Consider the following 20660-nt stretch of genomic DNA (forward strand, 5'->3'; position numbering starts at 1 on the left):
CAAGCTTCTTACCACACAGCTACGGCTATATATATATGTATATATATATATATATATATATATGTATATACATATATATATATATATACGTATGTATGAATACATAATTCGTGTCTACGTTGTATTTATTGCTTGCATCTTGTTAGTACAGGGGGGGTTACAGGGTGAGGGAAGGTGAACGTGCCTTTTTCTATGCTTATCCTCGTTTCTATACATTCAATACAAGTTGTTTTTACGTGTTTTTTTTTTTTTTTTAATTTTTACTTTACCCTTGAAAGAATTATATTGATGTCTTCAGGCATCGGATTATTTTTGGTCGATTTTTCCTTTTTTTTTTCCTCCTGGTTAAAGCTTTACAAATAGCTTTTCATTAGAAGAACAGCAATAAATATAGAAAGAAATAAGTACAAGTTTCATTTTATGTTACACTTAAAGAATATTTATATGTAGTAGTAGTAGTAGTAGTAGTAGTAGTAGTAGTAGTAGTAGTAGTAGTAGTAGTAGTAGTAGTCGCTACAACAATAATAATGGTAAATAACCCAGGAATATGTCCTGCCTAATCTGATTAAAATTCCAACCTACCCACCCCGACTTTTGTACAATGGCTCAAAGGATTGGTTTCCTTTTCCACTAAATGAATAATATTTGTAAAGCAATGAAAGCAACTGGTACGTGGTGACGTTCATACTTTATTTTAACGAATTAAATTATATGAAGTAAATAGACATGACGGCAGCAACCGGATATTGTTTGTCCCCCTTGGTATTTGATACACAATGTCTTGTTTGTTTGGTCTTGTAATGTCGGTGCATAGATAACTTAGGAGACAGAGAGTTTCAAAGCAGGAACTTGTGGTATTTATGCCTTAAACAAGAGAATCTGAAATTACATTGCATATATGAAAGTCTTAAGTTAGGAACGAAACTGAGTCACAGGTTTCACCAAATTGCAATGACTAGATTAGCTTTCAGGTTTTGACACAAGGTCGGCATTATCAAGGAAGAGGTAGGTCAATTAGATCGACCCTAGTGCTCAATTGGTACTTAATTTATCAGCCTCCAAATTATGAAAGCAAGGTCGACCTCGGTAGAATTTGACCTCAGAAGGTAAAGACGGACGAAATGCCGCTAAACATTTTGTCCAGTATGTTAACCATTCTGCCAGCTCACCGCCTTGCTAAAACTAGAATAGCCCAAAGCTTATATTATATACATTAGTGCGTTGGTTCTTATAGCACTGAATACATTCACTCAGCCTGAAAAACAAATAAATATTCCTCAAAACAAACCCCAAACGGACTTTCAATAGAATCTATTGCATAATTCATAATGAATGTAATAATCCTGAAAAAGACAAGATGGTCATGCCTTCGACCAGAGACCTATTCGATCAGTGCTGACCTTTGGTTAAATGCCTAGATATTAATGACGCAATGATGATGCTTATATGGCATTACAAAACCTGCTGGATGTAGTAGCCGAATATCTCTCAAGACACTATCCACCCACCCATCGCCTTAATATAGGGACAGACATATTGGATATAACAGCCTTAGGAGCAGTCACGTTTGGAATGCATTTAATTATAAGCATACTGGTTTACAGCTGAAATAAAACTATACAGCAGCGAAGATGGAAATTATCATAATGGTTCTTCGTAATCAATCAGTGTTTACGTTATTAACCATCTGTTTATTTGGATTAGTAACACAAATATCTGTTGATAGTGTTTACGTTGTATAGCCCCAGGTAATCTCAGATTAGGAAGAGCTTCCTTGGAAGTAGTTTTATTTTATTTCTTGTTTCATTTTATTATTTTCTTTTCAAGCCGTAACACATCTTTTGTACATTGTTTAGACATACATCTTTATATTTTTGTTTGACATGTCACCCGGGAGAGTTACCTGTTATTTCTTGCATGCCAAGAGGCCATATAAATTCTCCCACATTGAAACGCATAAACAGCAACAATATAGCAGGCATATATATATATATATATATATATATATATATTCGATATAATCATACCGATATAATCGATATAATTTCCTGAGATTAATACGATAGATAAGATCTATTCATTGAATTTGATTGAAATCCATATTTATTCATCCATATATGATAGATTTCATGCCGAACCCAAAATAAGTCAATATTAATCCTGAAGGTGATAGTTATGCGGTAGGATCTACTGCGCGTTGGCATATTTGTATGCCCATGTATTTATATCCTCATGTATTTATATACAAGTATATATATATATATACCCACTCGCATATAAGCCATATAAGCATGTATATTGATGTATTTATATACCCATAAATCTCTATATGTATATACCCATATATCTATAAATTCTTGTATCAATATAGGTGTATATATGTATGAATGCATGCACAACACTTAATAGCTATATAGATAGATAGATAGATAGATAGATAGATAGATAGATAGATATACCAATTCAGCGATACAAGTATTATGAAATTATATTTAGAGATTATATATACACGTGTTTATGGATTTATAGGTATTGATGTATTTCTGTGTAAGCTTGTGTGTACATCTGACCATGCTTTTGTCTCTGTGTGAATGTGCAACATCGCATATCTCTAAATACATACGTGCATCACCGCGCAAGAAGAAGAAGAAGAAGATTTTCTACTAAAAGAACGAGATCTGAAATTTGGGCGGAAGGTTCTAGTTGATTATATCGATCCCAGAGCTCAAATAGTATTTATTTTATCGAACCTAAACGAAAGAAGGTGAAGATGACCTCGGTGTAATTTGAACTCAGAACATGAAGCGAAAAGAAACGCCGCTGAGCATTTTGTCCGGAGTAATAATAATAATAATAATAATAATAATAATAATTTCATTTATTTGCCACAAGGACGAAGGATGAGGGGACAATACAAAGACAGACATAAAGTGTAAGGGTTTACTTATAATGAAGTGATAAAAAAAGAAAGAAAGTAGACACTGAAAAAGAAGGGACATATATATATAGTATACAAAGGTTTACAAAAAAGTGGCGGGGAAGACTGGGGCCCTCCTGATACAGGAAGGCCTCTAGGGAAAATCGAGGAACCCCACTGTCCGAGATTTCCCTGAACCCCCAGGAGCAAGTGCCCTCTCCATTTCCTTCTCTCCGCCCCGCAGGTCTACATTGAGAGAGGTACCGTCCGCTCTTGCCATTTTCGCAACTTTCACCTACCTTTCAATAAACTCCCTCGGGGACAGCACTTCCTTCTCCACTCACAATTTCTTTTTCAAGTGAAACTTGAAGTCACTGAGAGCTCTACCAAAGAGGAATGTATCTGTCCTCATGCTTTTCAGCCTTGTCCACCAAACAACCTCTTTCACCACAGCCAACGGGCAAAGGAAAACTGCCTTGCCTTCCCCGACACTAATCCTCTATAAATTTCTGAACGGAACATTCACTGATCACATTGCTCGACTAGTAGAGGGCTGTGAGCGCCTACCAATAATTGCCCTGATGCCCTCCCTGGTACTGTGTGTCATGGATTCTGATCTTAACTGATTGGAATTGATATAACGTACATGTTTTGTTTTGGCATAAAAGATGCGCTACATCAAATATTAAGCTCATTGACCTTAACCAACTGAACATATCACTTACTGGCTGATGATATGTGCATCTCTGTTCACAAGCATAAGTAGTGGGGGATCATCATAACCATATGTTGAGAGGAATTCTTAGCGGTTTGAATAATTCACTCTTTGAAACATGATGGTTTCATTCATTATCTTTAAATAACTTATTCAGGGATCGTTTGAGGGGGATGGGCTACTGAACATGAAGAAAACAATAACTGAGCTCCACCTACAACATCATGCGCTGTTTATCTTGATATGCGTTGACCATGTCACGTACATATGGTTGTGGTGCATGTGTCTGGTGTACACTTATCAGACGGGTAATCATGAGGGGTATATTGGGCTTCATGTACTTGTACCCCAGCATCATTTTGATGATATGCGATGCTCTCTCACTCGCTAATAATAATAATAATAATAATAATAATAATAATAATAATCTTTCTTTTGTTTTGCAGTGCTGTGCATCACGCCGGAATTCGACTCGTATGAGGCGAATGTTACCTCAACGAATGGAACAACGGCTGTCTTACCCTGCACCATCAACCACCTCAGTTCCCATCAGGTAAGAAGATATCTACAATTTATTTATAAGGGGAACCAGCTTGAAAAGTGCGAGCTCGATCCTCATTAGGTTCTGATGCCAGTACAGGTTTCTGTCGCCATCTATAGTATTTCACTTCCGTAACTTTGTTAATGATAATGCATTTGCTAACTGTTTAATGGCACAACCATTTCGTTATTTCACAAATATACGACCACCGCTGCTGGATGATTTTCGTCTGTTTGGGGATAAGCTTACTTGCTTTTTCAACATTGTATGTTTATAAAAGTTGCAATCTCGAGGGGAATACTTGTGGTACGTAGGCTTTCAACGAAGTATTTGATCTTTTATGATATAAAAAATCTGTTATAATCAAATGATACCTACGTGACACGAACGAATTTTTATTCAGCCTGCCGGCTAATTGCTACTTTGGTGAATTTTCAATTACTATTTTATAATATCAGTGACGGCTGATGTTATCTTAGCGTACGGTTATTAGAGAAACAATTGCTACTGACGAAGCTCAAAGAGATAGAAATGTATATTTATCAAAGCCACTACCGTTGCTGGACGATTTCTTAGCAATTTAACATTGTATATATTTCCTAGCTTTTTAACACTGTGCGTCTACAAGTGATGCTATCTTGTGACGAATATCGCAGTTAGGTAGACTTTCAACTAAGTATCTGCTTTAGTGTGATATACAAGTTGTTATTTTGACCTAATACTTCTGTCGTACATAATAACTTTTGTATTTAATGGACAATAAAATTCTATTTACTCCTCCAAAATTTGATATGTCTCTATAAATTTATGTCACATCAGCGACTACTTCACGTGTTATTACGTATGGAGTTGATAAAATAGTACCAATTATTTACAGGGGTGAAAATAAAATCGATTGTATAAACTTTTCTAAGAAATTTGTAATGAATTAGTCATTATTCAACAGTGTTTACAATGTTGTTAAACTCTATTGATCAATATAGAAAACTATAGAAGTCTGTCGAAATAGTGTATCACTGTTAAATGCTATTGAGAAACGAAAACACTGTTAAGCTCTGTGACCTACTGTCTAGCGCTGAAGTACACTGCTTACCATTGCCCAACACTTTTCAATTATAAACATTGTTGACTTCATTTTTTTTAATGTTGTTTGAACTTTGATGAATAGTTATGAAGACTGTTAAAACCTTTTGAGCAACGTAGAACCATGCATAATATCGTAGAACATCTGAGGAGACCGCAGAACAACAATTTGGAAAACTGGCAACCAATTTAGAATATAGACACGTGTACCCTTAACGTAGTTCTCGGGGAGATTCAGCGTGACACACAGTGTGACAGGGTTGGCCCTTTGTATTACAGATACAACAGAAACAGGAAGCAAGAGTGAGAGAAAGTTGTGGTGAAAGAGTACAGCAGGGTTCGCCTCCTTCCCCTGCCAGAGCCTCGTGGAGCTTTAGGTATTTTCGCTCAATAAACACTCACAACATCCAGTCTGGGAATCGAAGCCGCGAACCTACGACCAGGAGTCCACTGCCCCAACCACTGGACCATTGTGCCTCCACAATGAGTCACGTAGTGAGTGTGTAATTGGCTAGGAGAACCTAAAGACTACGAGAGGTTATACTAACCGAAATATAATGGAGATATTATCACAGAACACTAAATCAATACTGGAATCAGTGATAACCTAACAATAAATCATGTTTAATAAATTATAAATTGCAAATTATCATTACGGTCATTAATATTACTTATATATATTTTTTTTATTTTTATATTCTAGTCCGGTGTTATTAGTATATTCTGCTGAGAAATTTGTTTAATATCATTAACTCGAATATTTCTAATTGTAATTATTTTTAATCATCGCTAATTAACACTGACCCCTACGGTAAAACTATTTTTAATGTAATTAATGTATTTTATCAGAATAGTAATTTTCTCCAGCAATTACTTTTTCTCTATTTAAATCATATTTTCTCGTTTCTAGTGGGATATTTTTTCTTGTCAATTACTCTCCACATTTTATATTCAGATGAAATATTTGGAATCTAGTTAGGTTTTTCTTAGAAACTTCTGGCAATAGAAAAGTCAGTCTGCTTATTATGCATTGTAAGTGAAGAATTGACATATCTCGGGGCTAGTGAATTGCTTTCATGGACAGGTCACGTAGTTTTCAAATGATCCTCTGTAAATTGGTTCATTTCTATAACATATACTCATCTCTACATGTAGCGCAATACTTTTATGAAAGGCAAACATTTCTTTAGCTTTCAATGAATTCGGATTCGTCCCTCGATGGCGTATTATCAAATCCTAGTCCTTGATGTATTTTAGATACCGGGTTGATATGTCATTCCAGTGTGGCGAAATTTGCGCCAGTCAGATGATGGAGTGTATTAACTCAATTTTACACATCTTCTATCAATAGATGACTTCTGATAGGGCACTGGATTTTGCAGTACAACTAATCGAATTTCTTGTAATAATTTTTTCGCTACAAATATTATATCGACTGGCTACATTTTTTACGGTTATAGCACCTATTTTATTTATGTATCTACTTATTTGAGATGATAAAGCAGTGGTCCTCCTTATATCTATGATCGATAGTCCATAGCCATATATTCCTAACCCTAGTGATCTGTAGTCACTGTGTATCGTCATGCTGTGTATTACGTAGTGTTTTCTGTAGTCGAATGGAAGAGACTTAGGTGAAACACATGCGGTAACTGTGACCCCCTTGTTCACCGTAGGAGTAGATGTGACTACGATTTTGCCACCGCCAAAATCGTAGTCACATCAACGGCAGCAGCAGCAGTAACAACCAAACCCAAACCACAACCATAACACCAATGTTTACTCCACCGACAAAAGGATGCTCGCACATTCGCGCCCTCTCAAAACAATTCAGATATAGATATATGTGCATAGAGGTGCTGCAAGCCCTTTTTTTTTTTTTTCAAGAAGGTAGCAAATCATTAATTATAAGAGGAAGACGGCCGCTGTAAGTCATCCAATTCACACACATCGTAAGGTTGGCTAAAAACCAATGACCCCCATCAGCTGTCCACTGTAACAATAACAAGAAACAAACAAACACGCAAACAAAACGAAAATGAAACCGACAACTAGAACATCAATAACAGCAGAAAATCCATTGTTACAACAATTGAAAAGAAAGAAAGAAAGAAAAAAAGAACCGTGAATCGTAAGATGGAAGGAGGAGATAACACGTCAAAAAGATTGGAAATAGGTCAAGAAGAGATAATCAACGAAAATACTTGCAAATTTGAAAAGCAAAGAAAGCTTTAAGAATTATGAAAATTTGAGACAAATAAGGGCAAATAAGTAATGCCGTAAATCTAAAAGTTGAAAATCGAAGTAATGAGAGAGTTATTGTCAGAAGAGGAGAATACGCATGCGTTCATACACACATACATACACACACACATACACACACATACATACACACACATACATACACACACACACACACACACACAGAACTTGCCTTGTCTTAGTCCGTTCACACCATGGTTGAGTCGTAGCAGCACCGTTGTGATATACAGCGAGTCTTGGGTATTTTTATATCTGATACAGCAACTCCAGGTTCTACTACAACTGCTTTTTACTAAAGATAGTAAGTTAGACAGACAGAAAGAGATAAAGATGAATCTGCTCCAGTGAAGAATTGATGCTATATTTATAGACACCGAAGGGATTAAAGGCAAAGATGACCTTAGGAGGATTCGAATTCAAAGAGCGGGCAAGATTACCACAAAACAATCTATACAATGAACTGACGACTACGTTTTGGCGGCCATATATAATGTTTGGTGAACAGTAAGCGTGTTAAACGAAAAAGGAGTTCCTGTTGTAAGTATGGGGTGTTTTTATCCACGTTAATGGCTTAAGTGTGAATTATGACTCGCATCTTCTCTCACCCAGAGATGGTCAGCAGGGTGGCATAATAAATTTAAAATTCTAGCTCTGGGCTTTGAAATTTGTTGGCGTATAATAGTAGACGTGAGATAAGTACTCGGTAAAACAATCTACTTGAATCCCGTGGTCTCATTAGCACATCGAGATTTGTTGAATTTGCAAGTAATGCAGTAAATAAGGTTAGTAGAGGTACACTTAAATTACAGCTTAACTTCGAATTGGGTTTGTGAACCGATTATAAGTTCATGACTGCAGATAAAACTCAAGGTTACCAAAATATGCTGTGACATTTGAAAGTATTGACATATGCTTTGCTAAGAGTGAAGCAATCGTAAAGACCCTTTTTTCGGAATGGACAGAGTAGGGTAGGATGGGAGTTTGAGATTCAGAGCACAGAAACATAATGAGTCGAAAGATCGATCGTTAAACAGCAATTCTGACGGATTAAGTGTAATAGAGAATAAAAAACTTTGTCTTCAATTACATGTATGTGGGGTACGTTTGCTGTAGCCATTTTAGTAGGTTTGAGCAAGATCGTGCTTTAGTTATACATTAGAGAAGAACAATTAAAGTATTTCTTCGGATTTAGAAAGGAAATCCAAAGCCTTGTTGCGTAGATAGGATCGGAGAATTAACCAAAAGGAGATGGCAGATGGCAATTTGATTGTAGGAAGAAGAGGAGAGTAAAGGAAATGTTGCTCGCATATGTGTGTATCAATGCGTTTATAATAAATACTCATTTAGCTGCTATATTTACCAGGTCAGACGAACGTGTAGGAGCTTCCTCATTCGCTGACTATTAATTCAATAGTAGTAGTAGTAGTAGTAGTAGTAGTAGTAGTAGTAGTAGTAGTAGTAGTCTTTTGTCCGCTGTTATCGTTATTGTTGTTTTGTTGTTTTCTCCTTACAAATAATTTAACACAACATTTAACAGACGTTCGAAGCGAATTAGTCGTATAATACGTTTTCGCCATTAATTAAATAGATTTGTTACTCTAATTATTGCCGTTTTTCTTTTTTACTTGCCTAATTATTGTTATTGCTGGTACTGATGACGATGATGATGTTTTGATAATATAATTTCTTAATAGATTCTAAATTTTTAATATAGACGATAACTGATGTAGTGGTATTCTGTGACGTTTGAAAAAGACGAAGCAAAGTTATAGAATCGGTGCAAATGTGCAAGGCGAGATGACAGTGGTAATTGAGAAATTATCATTATAGTGAAACGTTACAGAAACAACGATTTCGATTTAAGTATTATTAAATAGTAAATGCGAGAGGGCAGCTACAGGAGATACACAGGCACACACCCGCACGCACACACACACACATACATACACGCACGCACACACACACACACGTCTATATATTGCATCCACTGTAGTTAGGTTAAACAAATCCGCTCTTGGGACAATCAACAAAAATGTATTCCATCCAATGAGAGTTAAAATCAATTTAATACACAACTGAAAGAGCTGCTAATAGTTTTATGATGTTATGATACTTCAACCAGGCATACTTAGAAAATACGCTATGTATCTCCAGGCTCTGTTTATGTTGTATATGTTTTGAGAACAAGGACACTGGACAGTGAAAAACTAAGAAAAAATTAGAAAAGCGCGAAGAAGATTGATGCAAAAAATGGAACGAAAAGAAAGAAACCTCCACAATTAATGCAGCTGGTATAAAACAAAATAACAGAAAATATGTCAACGTCTGCGAGACAACAGCTCGTTCCTGTGCGAGTGGCATCATCCAATTCGACAAAAGAAACTTGCCCATGTGTTTGCACATGCTAAAAATTTCAGATCTGGAATTATGCAGTGTGTTAGAATTCTTATACAATAACAGCATGCCGCTTCATTTCTTGAGTAAGATGAGAGTCTGCCATTATTATTTTCTGAAACAAAGATTATACAGTGTTAGCAAAAAATGCAGCAATGACCCAAAAATGATATGTCCTCAAATACCTTACTCACCCTGTGTGTGTGTGTGTGTGTGTGTGTGTGTGTGTGTGTGTGTGTGTGTGTGTGTGTGTGTGTGTGTGTGTCTAGTGTATTTTAAGTATAAAAAAACCTCATAACCAGCGTTTAAGAGTACCTATCTTGTGTAGCTGCCACATGTTATTATACCCCCAGGGAATGCAGAAACTCTAGTCACCGTTAAGCGTGACTATGGAGTTGGGAAACACCTACATTGCTAAAAATAAGAGCTAAGCCGTTCTATTGCTGTAGTTAACGCACATTAATGAAAACATATACATTAACAAGGACCATAATCGTCCGAAAAGTGCTGATCCAGAATTCTTAATACTGACGCCAGTTTCGGCAGTTTCCGTCGCCTCATCAGTTAAGACCACTCGATTATTTGGCTCTTTCCAGACTCGCTTCACCATTAATATTTAATGTATTATTTTCGTCATCCAAGTTATTGGATGACTTAGTGATTCGCTAATGTGTATATATAAAATTATCTACAGCATTAGAGCGGTTTAGCTCTTCTTTCTCTCTCGTTCATTCTTGTCATGAATGATTTTATAGATCTTTGATAACTCATTTCAGTTGTCCTGATCTTAGAAAGAAGAATATCTGTAGCCAAGCCAATTACCAAACCGTTGTTGCACACACTTCCAGTATCTCGTGGCAGATAGAGACGGCCATTAACAATAACATTTTCTAACATATTCAGACTCACTTCTAATAAACACATAGACGGTTTCCAAAATGTAAGATAATCTACTTGAGACGTACTCCACAGTATCAGGTGCCAGAGGGCACTCACCTCGAAAGATTTCGTGAACATATCTTTGTTTAACTTGAAATCAGTAAAACACCGGATCGTTCCATCACATGATGTCTTCTTATAGTTTCTATCTATCTGTCTTCTAGAGTGGTGAATCTCTTTCACATCTTGCCAACTCTGTATATGCTCATTTATATATCACCCATTATACAGAATTTATGTTAGAATAATGTATCAAAAGAAAACGTCATTTTGTGTGGGTACTACACTATTTTGAAAATATTTCGGCAAATATTTTCTTTTGTGATATCAAAGAGATATCAATTCTGAAACGTTATTTAAGATACAGTTTCTGTAAAATAATATATTTAAGACAGAACTGTAATAAAATAATATATTAACGAAAGTGCTTTTATTAAATAATATATTTAAGATAGATTTTTATGAAATAGTTTATTTATGATAGAGATTTTATTAAATAATATAGGAGTTTTTTATGAAATAGTATATTCTTTCTTGCCAACTCAAGTTGGCGGTATGAAATATTGGGTACATGAAATTGTGTGACAGGCGTAGTTAGAATGTAGGGCTGTAAAATCCGAGTTGATTTTTTTAAACAGTTGTAACTAATTGACAGGTACAGATTACATATTGTTAGACTTTGACCAAAATCCAAAATTAGAAAGATCAGATTAAAGCCAATCAACATTCAGGTTCTGAAGGTCCATGAGTGGTACATGCTCTTCGACTCCAGTTTACCAGCAATATTTTGCCCAATTATTCGAGAATTGGTGTGGACTGCAGGCAGAGGACGTTTGTGTCTACCTCGACAGTTTGACGTGGCTTTCAGCTGAAAATTTGATTTTTGTTTTGAACGTCAGTAAGAGCAGCTCAGTTTCGGTTGTCAGTAAAAGATTATCCGTGTGTTAAATCGTCTGCTTTTGACTGTTTACGACACACACAAACTTACCAGACTTGTTTGACTCTCACTTGGAAAATATCAAACATAACTGGGAGCAGGTTTGGAACATTTCCAGCTGCGTTAGCTGCAATTGGTAATATTGTAGAAGAACACAAGCAAGCTGATGTCGTCAAACGTTCCCAGCTCATAACTCTGGGCGCAGAGTCTAAAAGCTTGTCTAACGTGCACGCGAAGAGGCTAGATTTGCTTTTGTTGTCAATAATGTGAAAATGTGTGCATAGAGCTATACAATTCTAGAAAGAATTATTTGCAATCTTCTCCTTATGCAGTATATTGTATAGAAAGCAGGTAACATACCTGGGTTCAGTGGAGCCCGGATCTACTTGGGTCATCCCAAAACTTTCTGTTTACTGTTAGCATATATGCTAGCTCTCTACTGTGTCGCTTTGAGACGTTGAGTCATTTCATTTTGCGGTGGTTTTTCATCGGATGTCAGATAGTAATTTTAATTCACAGTCTCGATATGATAAGTATATCCTTTCGCATTGCTCATGTTTTAATTCTGGAGACTTTATTATGGAACCGGTCGGAGTTCGATGCTATCTCGTTCGATCTATAGTGTGGGACAACCACATAGGCATAGGTAGATGCTGCATCAGATACCATCAGAAAGGTATACGCCATTTTGATTGTATTTGATTAAACAGAGAGGTGAGCGGCCTCCACACTGTAGGAATGAGATGAGATAACAGGTTCATGCATTAAACGGTGGGTTTGTAAATCAGTACTTGATGCAACAAGTCAAGGTTGATCGACATTGAGATTTCTGAAAAAATGTTCCTGTATGTTGTTCAGGTCTGGTTTCGATGAAAACTCTGAATGGATATGAACAGGAAAGAAGCAATGAGATTACCTACTTTATTTCACAAGATTGTCGATTTATTCCCTCTTGGTTAAGAGTGTCTAACATCACTCGTACGCTTACTGGACATTACGTACTGAGCCTGTGAGATTACATGAAGGGAGGTTTTGAGAGTATCCTCCACTGGGGCTAAGCTAACCTTTTCTCTGTCAGTAGTGAAACGCTCAACCACTACTCCTATCACACTGTCTCTAATCGTGAGCAGTGCTCAGCTAGTGACCTCAAAGACACTCCAAATCTTGGATTTCACAACTACTGAGTGTGTCTCAGCAAATATACATCCTTATCTTGGCTCGAACTACATCGCAAAGATTGTCCCCTTTTTCAGAGTTAGAAAATATTTCAGGCTCCAACAGCTTTACTGATACCCTATACACCTCAAATGATGCCTCCGATGAATTACTGTACTCATATCTTGGATGGGGTTGCTGCTATGCACACTAATACCCTGGACAGTTCTACCATAGTCAGAAATATATTAAACTTTATCCAAAAATGACCATCAAGTTGACATGTTATGTAAATCCGTCCAACTGCAGACATGCAGACATGCTTTTTTCTGGTTTTTCTACTGAAACTAGATTTACTTTTTCACCTCGAAACTGGTTGCTCTGGCTGCTCCCATCTCCGCTCAGGTATTACCAACATTCTGCTCTCATCCCACCTATTGTATCGTCGCTAACCATTACCGCAAGTTTTTCATATGAACCACTACTTTCTGGAATTTCAGCCCTGCACATGATTTCCAACTTCTCAAAAGGAACCACAGCGACGTCGCCAGTCTACGGTTGCCTTTGAAATCCATGATACAGCACTTCTTCCAATGAAAAATCAACAAAAAAGTCCAATATTCTATTCTTTATTTTAAAATGTCTTTCCGTAATCGCATGGTTCTTCATATTTTCTTTCTTTTGCTTATTTAAGATTTTATTCACTTCTGTTGTTCGGTTACATAGCATTTATTTTGTATTTGTTTATTACTTTGCAAAACAGAATGTCTTTTCATGTTCATGTTTTGTAGCTATTTGAATTAGTTTTTCAATATTCATTACTAAAGTTTTTAGTCCTACTGTGGATATTTTATAATAGTTTTCTAGTTAAAGCTGTCTCTTACCTTCCTGCATTCGTGCTGAATAATTTTTTCTGTTTGATATTCGACTTTGTTCTCTGTGTACAGTCATTTTTTCTTGGTTTCTGTCTAGTCGTATAATTCATTTAGCGTCCAGTTGAGAATATTATAAGTATTTCTTATTATTACTGAGACAGCTGAAGTAATCATGCAGTTTTTTCTTGCATTTCGTTCAGTTTTAACTATTAAACTAATGTGTCTCTAATATTCCTTCCTAACCTTTTCTTCTATTTGTGTGTGTTGTACACTGTCTATCTCATTAATACCTAAGTATTTGGAAGTCTGTGTTTCGTCTTATTTTCTTATCTCAGTTCCTTTATCTAACATGACATCGGTGTTCTTAATTAATTTTTCTCTCTTTAAGATTACCTTGGAGCATTCTAGTAACCTATAGTAAAGCCGTGAAATGTCTGTTACTATCTCTCTACTTGTTTATAATCTGCGGCGTATAAATTTAGGTCGTCCAAAATGGCTGATTGTCTTACCATAGCATTTCTATCAAAATTCAGTTGTTTCGAATAGTGGTTGAATGTCTTAACACCAAGCTCTAAAACGTATAGAGAAAGGAGTCTCTTCTTTAATTAGAGAAAGAATTAGTTTTCATAATTTCCTCTTTCGTCTTTATCATAGTTAATGTCTCCAGGATCCACGTGTGGTGAAAATTGCTTCTGTTAGATAATCTACCAAGGTTAGGCTCTTTTACTTCCTTTCATACACTTCGATTTTAACTTTTTTGATCAGTAATTGATATTTACATGGATATGATCCTTGTCGATATCTGTTGTCAATAATTGTTTTGTTAATTCGACAGCTTAGTTGCTTTATTCACAAAGATTTTTCAGCAGTTAATGTTTTGCATGGTGTAGCAAGACAAATTTTGAATGGTGATGTTTAATGTTGTACACGGCACAATCAGAAAAGAGGAAACTAAAGATGGCATTTCACTTATCTGGGTAGCGTAGTCAATAAAGAAGATTGAACATACCCAGAAATAAAAACATGATTCCGAAAGCTAAAACTATTCAGGGTGCTCAGAACCATCTGGAAGTTACAGATTTTGTCAGGAGACGCAAAACGTGGGATCTTTGCCTCACGACAACCATAAAGCGGAGAAAATGGATAACAACCACTCAGTGTGTATTAGATAAAGAAACGGGTATAAGAGAATTTTAACAAACGCAAACGTACGAATTCTTGAGGATTAATTATCTGGGCAAAGTAAAGTGAAAGTTTGCAAATTAATAGTTTCAAAAGTATTTTGAACACATTTTGCTTTGATATTAAAAATAGAACTAAATGCCAAAAATAGTTTCCCTCCTTGTAATAACTAATAGCTGTAGTATTCTCAAGTGAACACTAAGCGAATGACCGAGAAATTAAATTACTCCCTTTAGAATAAACCACCTAAAAAGTGACACCGAAGGAACATATTTACATAAATACAGAACAAGAAGCATCATTTGCTACAAGATAATTGATATAAACTTGTTATAAAATCCCATTGTGGGACTGGGACACTGGGACAGTATATCAATACAATAATAAAGAAAGTTGCTTATCATCTAGATTGGAGTATCTAACTTTTTCTAAGAGACCGCAATTATTAAAATCAGCACTGTCTAGAAAATTCTTATAAACTCCTATTCTGATATTTTATTATCGAAATGTGATTTTCAAAGACTTTTATTATTGAAGATTTCCAATATGGCATTCAATCAAACGACTGTCTTTTTGTTACTGCTATCTTACACTTAGAGACAACGATTTTTAACGTTTCTGTTTATATTTCTTATGGAAATGAAAGGCTACACATATATTTACAGCGATACATTCTGTTCATATTTCAACAAAATGATTTCTCAAATTTATAGGCTTAATCCAGTGTCAGCCAAATTATGTCAATTCAAGTATCCTTTCATATTTGTTGGGTGTTAAAAAAGAAATAGCAAACTGAATAAGTGGATTTCATTTACTTGTGACATTTGTACCACATAGAAACGGCATAACAACAGGTATGTCCTACCACACACACACACACACACACATGACTTCTCTTCTTTAATGATTTCGGAAAAAGTCGTATTTATTTAATGAAAATTTTCAGATGCATTTTACATGGAGTTTGGGGTTATATTGGATATTGCGCTGAAGACTTGTTTCGGAAAGGTGGAGGAGTTTTGAGTAACTCACACAACTCAGTTTGTTTCCTCATACCTTTTTGAAAACTACACAATTTTAAGAAAGTTTTTTGCAGAAATGTTTCATATTGTACATATTACGATTATGCTGGAATTCTTGCCCAAATCTTGCCCCTCTTCCTAGCAAGTCGGTAGAATAAAGTACCAGTCAAGACCAAAGATCAATAGTATTGACTCACTCCTACTCCTAAATTCCATACCTTGTGCTTCTATTTTTTTTAAAGATATTTTTCACATTTCTTTTTGCTTGTTCGACCGTATTTATCTGTTTCTCAGCAATCGTTATATCTTCCTCGTCACAAGGCGATACACTGGCGCTACTGATTACTTTTGTTTCCAGAATAAATATATACTTGTTTCTTTTCAAAGATGAGTATAAAGCGATTCCTTCGACCATTGCCGTTGGAACCTAAGACTTGTTGCTCTTCTCGTTAATTCGGTTAACTTACGTTTCTAGTTTCCATGCCTAATATTTCTAGTTTTTTTTTTTTTTTTGGTTTTTTTTTCCAGGCAATATAGCATACGTATAGCAAAACATAGATAATTTACCTTGGACTATTAATCGCAAGGTCTTTGTCTCAGCGTTCTCAACCGAGCAAAATTCCAGTACAGTTTTGTGGTATCCGAGATTCAATATGAATTATAAATCCAGTTTGACACCCACTGACCGCATGTCACCTGTCGTTAGTCCTGTTTTAGCTACCCGTTCGTACGAAAGTAACAACTATCCCCAGCTCTTCATCATTTCTGATATTCTTTATTGTCGCACCCGCATTTCTTTCGCTCATGGTCAGCATAACAGTGAGAGCTGCTTGCAAGAATGGAATTTAACACTAGCATAAGCATGGCCTCCAAAGAGGAGGTGGGGGTCTTTTATGGTGATTTCTTCTGAGGTCTCCTTTTGGTTGATCAGTAAAACTTCTTTTGAAGTTCTTCCTTCTCACCCGCTTGCTTTCTCTTTCACCTGCTGTACCTGAGGGTTTGCCACCTCTTTTACTTTTAATGAGAGCCCATGTACTACAAAATGTCAACAAGATTTGTGAAAACATGGACACACGCGCAATATGTATGAAATATCTAAGACACCCTTATTTTGTATATCTGGTTACATAGCTAAAAAGGTAGACAGATTGATAGATATCTACAGATATGTATACATACATATGTGTATATAGATTTGGACATTTATATGCGTTCATGTACAGGTCGATATCGATAAATACGTATGAATCTGTGTATGTATGTGTGTGTGTGTTCGCATGCGTTTTATTTTATCGGCCTTCTTGTGTCAACAAAATATAGAGCCAGGCAAATAGTAGGGTCGATATATAGTCCATTATTCGTCTCCTTTCTGTTATTTTTTCATTTCTTATAAAAGTTTTAGAGTTTATTCTTTCGCCATTTGTGTTTGTTCAAGTGTGAATTTTTGGAATTTGCAAATATTTATGTTTGTTCTATTGTCAACTCTCAGTTTTATTTTTCGTTTAACTCGTGATTTTTTGTTTTCTTTTGTAAAATATTTCAAAATGATTGTCGAAGATTTTTGGTGCGTATCTGCTGCAATCACGTTTGTGGTTAGCACCTCCTCCGCTCCCTACAGAAGAATTTATATTGAATTACGAGTAACAGTATTTGCAAAATGTATCAAATGTCGAAGACAAACCTTATTTTGCAACCCAAAGTAATGGAAGGGTCATTTGAATATCCCTGCAGAGCAAAACTATTATTTTATATAGTAAAACGTGTTAAAATTTTAAAATTCTCTGGTGCTACGTTACAGGTTTCCAACACCACTAACATTACTACCAACAACAACAACAACAACACCGACAACAGCAAAACTACTCACACGATCAACACCACCGACACCGAATATAAAGACAACGTTTTTCCAATCAATAATAACTAACAACAACGCCCAGCATCAGAAACACCACCACGAACGACAATAAAAACAATATCAGCAACATCTACAACTGAAACAAGAACGACAATAGTAATTGTTTCTCACTTAGGCACAAGGGCAGAACTTTTGAGGGAAGGATTGGTCCATTAAATCAACCCAGTATTTTTATAGGTACTTTGTTTTATTGACCTGGGGTGGATAACAAAGTTGAGTTCGACAGGATTCAAAATTAGAACATAAAAAGTCGAAAGAAATGCCGCTAAAAAATTTCTAACTCACTAACGACTCCGCCAATTCACCACCTCATCATTATTATTATTATTGGAAGGAGGCACTGAGGGTTCGATGGGGGGGTGAAGAACCAGTGTGAGTGAAGGAGGCCGTAACTATTGTGGTGATAGTGGGTTTGGTAATACATATAAATGAAATGGCTGATGTTGAAGGACCAATGTGAGCTGAACATTTGATGGGCGTGGAACGGATGGTAAGTGTTGAGGGGACGATGATAATTGAAGAGCCGACGGTGTGGAGGTTAAGCGGCCGATGAATGCTTGAGGGGATGATGGAATTGAAGGAGCAGATGGTTGCTGATGGATGAAATTGAGGGCGGTGAGGAGACGGTGGTAAACCAGAGGTCAATGGATGTTGAGGAGTTGATAATTGTTTAGGGATAAAGGAGTGTTGAAGGACCAGCGGCGACTAAGGGGTCAGTGTGTACTAAAGAACAAATGGGTGAAGCCAGGGTGGAAGATGTTAAGGGTCTGCCATGTATGGAGAGTGTTGTGAGGGCGAAGGGTATTAAGATTCCGGAGGGTACAAAGGAGTTGATGTACCACAAAGAACCATGAGAAAAGATTCCTCCCAGTCTAGCAATAAATAGTATACTGACGATAGAATCCTCATATTTGTTTATTTCAAAACTGTAAATTTATTGATTTATTTACTTAGTATTTATATAATTCTATTTTAGTATATCTGTTTTCTTGGCCAGGTGGTATGGACCAATCCAGAATCAACAATCGTATCTTTGCAAATTCGGCGTATAATTGACGATGTTAGAATCAGTGTGGAACGACCATATATCAAAGATTGGCACCTCCATATAAGGAATGTACGGGTGAGTGACAGTGGGGAGTACACGTGTCAAATCAATACAACACCAGTGAAAATGAAGATTATTAATTTAAAAGTTGTAGGTAAGTAGTTTGTTACTTGTTCCAAATATTCGTCAGCTTGCACTCGCAAAATCTCTTCCACTTATATCTGACATTAAAAATCATTTCAGAAGAGCGTATATTCTGAATGTACTAAGAGAACACTGCACGTATATCTAAGAGGAAAAATTTTATACTGTTCTTGCAGTATCCTCATATAATCTGATCAGTTTGAATTATGTATTATGTATAGAGATAAACTAAAGTTTTATTGTTTATTGTTGAGACTGTACTTATGTCAGTGTAGTAGGTTCTTCAAAGGGTATACCTTGTAGCAATTGCTAATCCTTATTACAGATACGAGGGCAAGCTGTAAAGTTCATAGGATGACTATGAAGGAGTGGGGCTTCAACTATGAAATATTGCATGCATTAATTTCAACTCTTCTTCATACAAGGGTGGACTGAAAAGTTTATAGGTTGACCCAGATACTCTCATGGAATGTGATCAAATGGGGTTTGTGTTTCAAGATAGACTCCCTTGTGGTCCTCACACTTCGTCCATCGGCGTTGCTGTTATTAATAAGAAAATTTGGAATTAATACATGCAAGATTTCATAGCTCAAGCATCACACCTTCATAGTCAGCCTATTTATTTTTAAGCCCACTCTCGTAACTGTATTCTTTCTTTCCAGGTAAACTGACGTTTGACAGTTCAAAGAAGACTTCACAAGTAATTAGTAGTGACTTTTCTTGAAAATGAACAAATTTTGGCAACGTGGTGTTATCAAGTACCTGCAGAAAAACGGTTTAGCTCCAAATGTATGTGTGTATATATGATATATATACACACATACATATACATATATATGTATGCATGTATGCATGCATGATGTATGTATAAATATAAGTAATGGTCTACGATTAGAATAGCTTATAATATTCATGATGATTTGAGATAAACGTTGCTTTAAATGTATTTAGATTAACTTAATTTATATTAATTATGTATCTTAATTGTGTAATTATAAACTTGAGGATGTTTATTCCCAAAGAAACAGCTATTGAAAATGACTAAATTATGAACTGTCTCTGAAATTCATGCTTTTCTACTTGCCATTATATACATTTATACAAAGATACACACACACACATTCCGTGGGATTTAAAAGAAACAATTTGCATTTACCACACAAGAACGTAACCACACTTCTCTTGAATCCATTTGGGAGAGATGCTGAAGAGGTTACAGGATGTGTGACGAAAGATTTAAGACTAAGGACATAATTTTATTTCAGCTTTATCATTTATTCATATTTTTTTGTAAAGAATTTTCAGTTAAACTATATTTTCAAGGTTTATCACAAATAAGAGAGATGGTCAAGCACGGATGTCAATGAAAATAGGAATGGTGAGGGTATGTGGTGTTGCTTCTCGAAAATCGTGGAGCTGGTGAAGGAGTTGGCACTGGGGTGTGTGGTAGTAATAGTAGTAGTAGTAGTAGTAGTAGTAGTAGTAGTAGTAGTAGTAGTAGTAGTGGTGGTGGTGGTGGTGGTGGTGG

At 36.0% G+C, this 20660-nt stretch overlaps 1 protein-coding gene across 3 annotated transcripts in view; it reads left to right on the top strand.

Moving 5' to 3' along the window:
- Positions 1-20660, top strand: part of LOC106878436 (limbic system-associated membrane protein) — a 351903-nt gene that overhangs the window by 278669 nt on the left and 52574 nt on the right. For all 3 annotated transcript variants that reach the window (XM_052972176.1, XM_052972178.1, XM_052972177.1), the window contains exons 2-3: positions 4079-4185; positions 18938-19142. In XM_052972176.1, coding sequence (XP_052828136.1) covers positions 4079-4185; positions 18938-19142 — 312 coding nt within the window. The remainder of the gene's footprint in view (positions 1-4078; positions 4186-18937; positions 19143-20660) is intronic.

The sequence above is a fragment of the Octopus bimaculoides genome, chromosome 12 (assembly GCF_001194135.2).
Source record: "Octopus bimaculoides isolate UCB-OBI-ISO-001 chromosome 12, ASM119413v2, whole genome shotgun sequence".
Classification (NCBI taxonomy): domain Eukaryota; kingdom Metazoa; phylum Mollusca; class Cephalopoda; order Octopoda; family Octopodidae; genus Octopus; species Octopus bimaculoides.